Raw genomic sequence first — 9,587 nt, forward strand, 5'->3', positions numbered from 1 at the left:
AGGCAGAGCCTAAATAAAATGCACGAAGATTGCCAAAGTAATTATAAATCACAATTAAAAAACGAACAAACAAAAATAGGCCTACTGCCTTACTTTACTTTGGGTCGCTGTCTAAAAAACATCATAACTCTCTCAATATACTGTGTTCAATGAACACACTGTGGTTTACAATGTTGATGTTTACATTTAGCAGCCACTATTATGTCGCGTGACCAGTAATTGCTGGAGTCGCCGATTCAGTCTATTAAAATGCTTATTTATGCACAGAAAACGTGCAGGTACATAAAATTCAAGTTCTTTTGTGTATGTTCGGTGGTGTTTTAGCATAATGATTATTATTTCAAAATGTTTTTTTTTTTTTCTATTAATGTTTTGTTCATGTTTTGTTGAACAAATTCATGCTTTTGTACAGCAATCGATGTATGTTATGCAGTACGACTAGAACTATATTAAAATTAAAATTAAATTTGCTTATTTATGCACAGAAAACGTGCAGGTACATAAATGCCACGTTCTTTATGTTAATTAATTACGTCTATGCCAAACTCTATATATTTTTAATTCATTTTATACATACTGCTTTTATGCCTTTTGCTTGGAATTTTGAGACCTCCTTTAGCCAATTTTTAAATTTTAACTTTTACAATAACCTTATATTTAAACAAGTTATGATGTAATGTATGTGTTGTGTATTTTTGTATGGTGATTGTATCATTAAGTATACATACATATATATATATATACCGTATATATATCTTTTAATCTGTGAACAAACAATCGGAGTTTTAAAACCGTATATTTTACAGTGTTTACAATAAAGATTGAATTGAATTTCTTTTCTGTATGTTTGGTGGTGTTCTAGCATAATGATTATTATTTAAAAATGTTTTTTTTTTTTTCATTAACATGTTACTAATACTTGACAAGATTCATGTTTTGTTCAACACATCGTTTATGTAGGCCCATGTCCTGTAAATATATAGTACAGTACATTAGTTAGTCTGTTATTAACCCATAGGGAGATTTTCGGATTAAAATGGCAAAAGTATGGCTAGGCCTAATCGTCTGCCCAAAACTGATGAATGCAGTATGGACCGTCCCGACTGTCAATCAAACTTTTTTTTGGGATTGACAACAATATCCCAGACTTATTCCTCCATGATCCAAATGTAGTAATTATAATACATAAGAAAAGTTTCGCCACACGTAGCGTTCTAAATCATATCTAAATACAAAAACGGCAGTAGGTGTATCACGTCGTTTTGTTGTAGGAGAGATTTAAAAATAGGCTCCCAGTGAGAGCACGTGTCTACTGCTTGAATTATGTTTTTTTTTTTGTTCTTTCTATGTGGAGAAAAGATTATTGTTACACTTCTGATTGCAATTCCTGGTCAGTACACTATTATTAGGCATAAGCATACATTAAGATTTTTAAAAATACCGTATCCCATCCACTCACGCTTTCTGTGTTGCCAATTCTCAAAAGTGAGACGATGACTGAGAGTCTATGGCCCCCTCGGGGGCAGTAGACACAAAAGCAACGAAAGAGAGTTGGTGGACGTGTGGGACGCGACGGTGAGATAGCCGAGATAACATGATCGATTGAAATACACAAGTTATATTTTCTTGCACGCAAGCGTACTGAACAGTTCGTATAATAATCCCCTATTGCATTTTGCTGACAAGATAACAACACTTGGAGGCGATTTGATATAACCGATCACGTGTCAACTGAGCTCGTTTATAATAACTTCAGACTCGCAGAGTCATTTCTCTTAGAGCTACACAATTTGTTGGACAGTTTGAACTGCTTCTCAAAGATATCCAATCGCCAAGGCTGAATACATACCACAAGAACTAAAAAAAATCTTAAATCAAGATGAACGACGATGACATGAGGTAAGTTTTTTTCGGAACGATGATGATGATGATAAATATTTATTAATATTATTTATATAATCTCATCCGACATCGTGTATACAAATAATAGGATGGAACTATATAAGACAGGCATACAGTACCCGCGAGATGCTCACAAATCTAAGCCTTTTCATGAGCCTTAGGAATTTCGAAGCTGTTTTTGCATGTTATCAATCCACGATAAGATCCCTATCATAATATATAGATTTTATTCGTCACAAACACAATAATTGATTTTCCTTGTACTGTATCAATTTTATAACTTAGAAATCTCAGCTTATTAACATAATCCTTCTTAATTGAACTGATTGCTTACTGATAGTCAAAAGTGGAGAATCAGTTTGCCGAATCCCAATATGTCGAATGTTAAATTATCGATTTCAGGCTGTAAAAACCCAGTCTGCCGAATGCCAGATCTCTGATTTAACAATATTCTTATTTTTCCGAATAAATGCATAAATGCTGTTTTGTATACTCACGCTTTTCCGAAACCCGATTTGCCGAATTTCGATATACGTGCCAAAACTGGGTGAGGATAGGCCTTACTATCGGGCACTGGGCGACGGAAAACGTAACCACTCCCCACCCCCCACCCCCACGCCCAGGCCTGGTATCAGCTTCCAAGGCCAGCAAGAGTGAACTACATGCTCATATTGTGTGGGACTATTGATCCCAAATACTAAGAAAAAAAATACAGGACAAGACCGTATTTAAACATCATGTTCGGCGAAGTGGCAATGTCACACAACAAACTGCGATGCGGATTGTAGTCAGCAATGTGTCATTTAAAAACTACTAATTTGTAATTTGGTACGGTACCAAAAATAAGAAAATAGGTATATTATTAAAATAATAGCTAACTTTAATAGAACTACAGTAACATGAAATATGAGCAATGTCAATTTTTAACAGCTTATGACAATATTACCAAGGCTGCAATTCAATTCAATTTTAATTTAAAATTCCACATATCGTGGCCCGGAGGCCAAATTGCATGTAAATTAAAATAAAAATATTTCAAAAAGCAGCAATATAAAAGATGCAGCAAGCAGAATATTTGTTTTTAATTCTATTAGTCAAATGCGGGAAAAAAACATGATGTAGGATTGTACTATAGACATAATGCAACGATTAATATTTAGTGACTGGTCGAATACGCATGTGATCACATGGTCTCTATATAACTTAAAGTAAAAAAACATTGATCGTTGAAACCGTATGAGATATTTAGAAGAGATTATTGATTTCTATAATATTCCCCCATAAAATTGATATTTAAAAAGCCATGGCATAATACTAAAAATAAAATGAGACTCTAATGATATTTTAATGCTCAGGCAAAGTCATTCAATTAGTGTTTCCGTACTTATCTTGCCAGTACAATGTGATCATGTGATTATGTTCACGCATGGTATACGGCTAAGCATTACCATATACTGGCTGTGTAGATATATTGAAAAGCGTTATCAATTAACACTTATCAATTAGCGCTTATCATATATATATATTATATATATATATTTATATTTATATATATATATAAATCAAGATTGCAAGCTCTGACGTAGCTTTTATATATCTATATATGTATGTATATATATATATATATACGGTATATATATAAATTTTAAAAAAACTCCGAATGCCTTGCAATTATCCTGATATAATTAAAAGAGAATTTTCCCTGGAAGTATTGAAATATTCCCCTTGAATATTGAGAAGTAAAATTAGAGAAGTGTAAAGAAAACAACCACTTGGCCACTGTAAAACAGGTCCGTAGGCAGGAGTGGGGGTGCAGAGGGTGCGGACGCACCCCCCCCCCCCCCCCCCCCCCCCCACAACCCTCACCAACCAAAAGGTCCACTTTTTAAAACAACCTATTATTTCACAAAACCGTTCCTAATTATCACAAAATGCTATAGCATGCATTGCATTATATATTTGCCAGCACATCCAGCCGTTGATTTTAAATATGATATGAAATTTGTTGAAAATGTATGTCTCCGGTGAATGCAGATTGATCTATAATATGTACATCTGTAGGCATGCAGATGTACAGAACATAATAGCGCTACTTCTTCAGGCTCCCCCCCCCCCCCCCCCCCCCCTAAAGAAAACCCCCAAATTAATGAAAATTTAAATAAAATATTCACGAATTATGTGTTTGAGAAATCCATTACATAAGACCCTCAAAATGCTACTTTGTCGGATCCTCCTATCGCTTTTCTCAAAAAGCCCCATCAGGTCTCTGCCCCTGGACCACCAAATTTCAAAAAGTCCACTTTTTAAAACCTATTATTTCATTAAAATATTTCCTGATTATAGCGAAATGCTATAGGCCTAGTATGCATTACATTTTTTTGCCCGCTCTTCTAACCATTGATTTTTAATAATGTGCTACGAAATCTGTTAGAAATTATCAGCTCTAGTGATTGCAAATTGATCCATGTCATCTGTAGACCTACAGATGCAAAGGACATAAAAAGTTACAACTTCACAGTGGCGGATAAGGGGGTGGGGGAGAGCTCCCTAAAATTATAAAATAAATGGAGAAAAAAGAAAAATCATAATTAAATTTTGTTTGACAGTGCCATTTCCGACCATCTAGAGGTGCCATAATCATAAATTTTCTTACCTCAGCCCAAACCATGGTGGGGCTGAGGTGTATTGACCATACGTCCGTGAAAGTTCCTCCCGGCCTTGGAGCCCCTCTATTTCTCCTGCTTTATGCCCCTAAACAATACCCAAATGAATGAAAATTTATATAGAATATTACGAATTATAGGTTTCAGAAATCCCTCAAAATGCTAATTTGTCGGAGCTTCCGGGGGATACGCCCCCCCCCCCCACGGGGATCCATAGGCGGTCGCCCATCTTAAGGTCCGCTTCGGTCGCAAAAGCGCACCTCCCCATCGAAAATCCTGCCTAGGGGCCTGTGTAAAATATTGATATATTTTGCATATATTAATTGATTTTGTCAAGAAGCTGCTCTCTAGAGAACAAGCCTTGTTTTATTACGATGAAAAATTGTTGTGATCGTGCTTTTTAACGTTTCTATTACTCATTGAGCGATCAACAAAAGAATCCGAATATTTAAAAACATATATGGCTGATTGTTTTCCAGTATATAATATAGTTTTATTACGATGTAAGTATGATCAATCGGCGATCTAAGAAAGGTTTTCACTTCATTTTATTTCATTTATTTGTCTTTAGAAAACATTCAAGGACACGAGAAAATACATACAAATGGACAGAAAAGAAGCAATCGTTCACAACCCGTCGGGATAACCAAAAAGCGAAATAAATCACTGTCGAGTGGTCCTCCAAGGTTGAAACAATACACGAAAACACTTAAATATACGTATAATATACGGTAGTACTATAGGCCTATATAGATTAAACTTAAATGTCATTATTCAGTTCATTTCTAAATTGCTCTAGCTTTAAAATATTTATTTGAACGCGCTCCCAGCACTTAACCAAGGTTTAATGCAGACGGTACGGTACGCAGCATCTCCAACGCATTATACAAACGTTAACTTCGCTACTAAATAATGTAAAAATTATTTCATGGCTTGCTGATGCATCGCTAATATTAATGATTCCATGATTTGCTGTTGCGTTGCTTCAACGCATGCACAATGGATTGGTTTTAACGTCGATCCGCTCAGGTTGCCACGACTCTTCAGCAACAGACGGCCTCGTTATTAGAGAAGATTCCGTCAACCGACGACGATCGGCCGGCGGACGCAACATTTTCCCGGCTTTAGACAAAAAACCTTTCCAAACATCCATGATCATTTTACTATCAAGTTGACACAATTTTCATTTAATTGCATTGTTATCAATACAAAAGAAATTGTTATCAATGCAAGTATTTATATATCAAGCTAAATTTTAACCTTTTTGTTGAACTGTACTCGTGTTCTTTATCAACTCTTTACTCGGGAAGTGAACACTCATTGATAAATAAAATATATCGGTGTCTGTATTGAATACTTCTTATGCCTGTCCATCGTATATACATTTAAAGCAATCGATCAATCTATAAAACGAGTAATATAATTCCCTATGAGCCAATCCAGCACTATGTGATTCGTATGCAGATTAATTAGAACCTCTTATTTAAAAGAGTAGTGCTACTAAATTATACTATATTAATTTATGTATTTATACCGGTACACAGTGGAACCTATGAACATTACATACTGATGACGTATGTAGTGACCCTTTAAACTAAAGTGGCGGTTCAAGTTTCTATAAAAAGTAAGCCATACATTCAGCAAATTAGGCCTATTCATTATTCAGAACCGATTAGGCCTACAACTAATCAAGATTGTCCTCTTAGACTGTCTCTTCTCCCCATATACTGTACTGCAAATGAATCTCGCCGTGATGAATATATACAGCATCTTTCATTAATGGTCTTACATCAATTGATATAAATTATCGTTACCTTACAGCAATAAGAGGTGGTACAGTACACAATGTTTAGATTTTAAGTGCTCGTTTCTGCAATTTTAGGCTTAACTGCTGACAATCTGTTGAACTGGAATGAACAAGATTTACAAGCCAAACAGCAGAATCAAATTCATTTTCTTAGAAGAAATTTAATTTAATAACGCAATATGAAAATTTGAAGACATTTGACGAATGATCTGTTTGTTCATGTGACTTGACCTTTTACATAGTCCTCCTTCGCAGCCGAGCCAACAGAAAAGGCTGATTAATGTGAGGTATTTACAAGATAGGCCTATTTAGTTCAAATCTAATTACAAATTTGGGTTATTATAAACCACCCATACTTTAGGCCGATTAGTTTCATCACATAAATCAAAATTGATTATTTTTTAAATTTATTATGTGGTAGTGTTAGTAGTACAACCGGGGTTTTGATGGATCCGCAAAATCAAATCTGCCACAATATTAGGGTTAAATTTGACACATAATTATAGACATGTAGGCCTATATGATCTGAATATGGTTCACACAAGCGTTATCTGTGAAGTTGTCGTGGATCAAAATTTTAAAAGAAGACAGGAGGCATATTGTATAATGTTTATAATGTATCTCCAGCCAAACTTCATATTTGCATAACTAGCCTGTCAGCCTGACTAACATTACCTTCTCTAAAGCTCTATCCACACTATCAAATTTTCTTTGACAAAAAAATGTGACAAGCCCATATATAGTAATGCTATGCCTATATATGGTCATGCTGTGATGTCATCATGCCCATATATGGGCATATCACACTTTTTTGTCACACAAAATTTGATAGTGCAGACAAAGCTTAAGTTATCTATTATTATATGCAATAATATCAATACCACCATAACGAAATTATGAAAAGGCATATTTCATATTTAAAGAATCTAAAAATAATATCATTTTCAAATATCATACTCATACAACATCAACAAAATAAACACCATTAACGTTTTAAATCAGCTCAATCATATTTGTCATCAAAGATGTCATGTTTAAAGAATCTAAGTATAATCTCAAACACGAATTATATAGGCCTATTCGTGCAAGTTATCAAACAAGTATACCGGTATTAAAATAAATGACATCCATTATTGTTTACATGCGTGCAATGTTAAGTGCGCTTACAGTCAGAAAAACAAAGTTGATAATAGCAAATATTTTTTTTTTGTGTCTGTTTATGATTGTGATTTGAAATAGTTATGAACAGTTGGGACTACAAACTTAAAAATATTGTTTAATACATCTACAGTTGTTTTTTCTTCTTTTTTTCAGTTTATCCTGGTCCTCTTTCTCTTACTATAATGAAACAAATCAGGATACGTTTTACCTGATGAATACTGTTCTATTTTATTTGAATACTATTGTTTGCTGCCTGGGCATCGTCTTCAATTTGATATTGACTATTATTTGCCTGAAACTCTGCGCTTATGGATCTGGTCGAAGTGTATTTTGTGGGAGGGCGTACTTCTTTGTTATGTGGCTCTGTATGTGTAATTTTCTTTTTCTGATGTATCGTAGTATATTCCGTATACTATTCAACAAGACGAATGATCAGATCGATACAAATATGGAATGCAAATTGTACAATGCTTTTGAAGTGATTGCACAAGGCTTTGCTATCTATACCTTAGTAGCGTTGAGTCTTGATCGATACGGGGTAGTTCTGAACCCAACTCTTGGTATCACGCTTGTCACTCGCTACCGCTATTTGATTCTGTTATTTATTTTTTTGATTTCGATTGGATCAAGTGTGCCGATACTTATTTATGGAAAAATAACCAGCTTTCACAAATGCGAATATATCATGCGATTCACTCAACACGCTCTGGTGTATGAAACAACGCGTGCGATTGTTATGTACGTACTCCCATTGGTACTGATATCCATATTCTACGTTAAAATGGCGATGATTTTGTATGGCAGTCGTCACAGTGAAGCGTCACAGAACTCGACAAACTATCAACAACGAACAAAACAGCGAAATCGCCTGGCCCTTTCTGTGCTACTGATTACAATCATATTTGGCGTATGCCACTTCTCTATCAATCTCGGAATGTGTTTACAAGAACGTTACACATATATTAGACTTGGACAACTTCTTACTGACATCGGGCGACCGTTGGTGTATATCAATGCTTGCACACATCCCATTGTTGTGTTTATTATCAATCGAGCCGTTAGGAATGAACTTAGGCCGCTTGTCAGAGTGTTTAGCAGACTGCCAGATCGTCGAAGCACGCGCCAAACTATCAACATTGAGTTATCGAGTGGTAGAGAGAGACATACATCAACATATACACTGATATCGAAACATGACACAAACAACGCATACAACCAACAAAAGACATGACGGGCACAAGTGAAATGTAGTAGTAATGTAATGTAATGTAATTACTATCTGTAAAGAAAGAGGAAAATCAAAAACAGAAGCCACAGCTTGCCATCATAAACAACTTAAATAGACCTATTATTCATTGCGCTCTAAATATTACAAGAAGGTCTGGCCTATCACTTCATGCTTATTATTTTAATTCACATAGAAGGCTTAAAACAGCGAGAAATTATATACACTTGAAATTTTTTGGTCACTGATAAAAACAAAAGTGATATACCGGATCGTTTATTGTTCAGAAGGGTTTTTGAGGGGATGTTTATTCAAGGGAATATGATCATGTGCTTTATTGAATTTGTATCAATCAATAGATAAATCAATGGTCAAAATTCGTAAAACTTCACCCACTGCAAGCAACTCTTGATGGTACTGTGTAACATTAGCTCATCAATCTTCTTTACCATACAACTGATAAAGATTGATCGGTGACCATGTGTCTTAATTTCCCATTATATTTCTTCTTGTGTATTGAAAGCGTGGAAGCTGCTATATATAGACCTTTCCGGAGTGTCAATCAACAGCTGACTAATCAGAACAGCGCTAGGAATACGCGCGCGTCTCACTGTTGTCCCACAAACGCACGAGTTAGCGTATGTTTTAACCATGGAGGTATTAGGCATTTTTCGTTTTGACTACGCGGCCAGTCTACTACGAACTAATGGACCGTGACGGCAACGCCAAGACACTGTTCGCGTACTACATAAAGAGCTGTTTTCGTTTTTTTAAGGCGACTACGACGACGCAGCACACGTACGTAGGCCTACGGAGGGGAGTTAGTCGA

At 35.4% G+C, this 9,587-nt stretch overlaps 1 protein-coding gene across 2 annotated transcripts in view; it reads left to right on the plus strand.

Annotated features, from left to right (window-relative positions):
* Positions 1-8,976, plus strand: part of LOC117110056 (gastrin-releasing peptide receptor-like) — a 10,058-nt gene extending 1,082 nt beyond the window's left edge. Inside the window, exons 2-3 of one of the 2 annotated variants that reach the window (XM_033252636.1) lie at positions 1,638-1,899; positions 7,687-8,976. In XM_033252636.1, the coding sequence (XP_033108527.1) occupies positions 1,880-1,899; positions 7,687-8,764 (1,098 nt within the window). In that variant the 5' untranslated portion in view covers positions 1,638-1,879 and the 3' untranslated portion in view covers positions 8,765-8,976. The remainder of the gene's footprint in view (positions 1-1,637; positions 1,900-7,686) is intronic. The other variant, XM_033252637.1, reaches the window with a different exon arrangement.
* Positions 8,977-9,587: the final 611 nt, after the last annotated feature.

Source organism: Anneissia japonica, unplaced genomic scaffold (assembly GCF_011630105.1).
Source record: "Anneissia japonica isolate Jap-2015-1 unplaced genomic scaffold, ASM1163010v1 scaffold287799_len804019_cov200, whole genome shotgun sequence".
NCBI lineage: Eukaryota > Metazoa > Echinodermata > Crinoidea > Comatulida > Comatulidae > Anneissia > Anneissia japonica.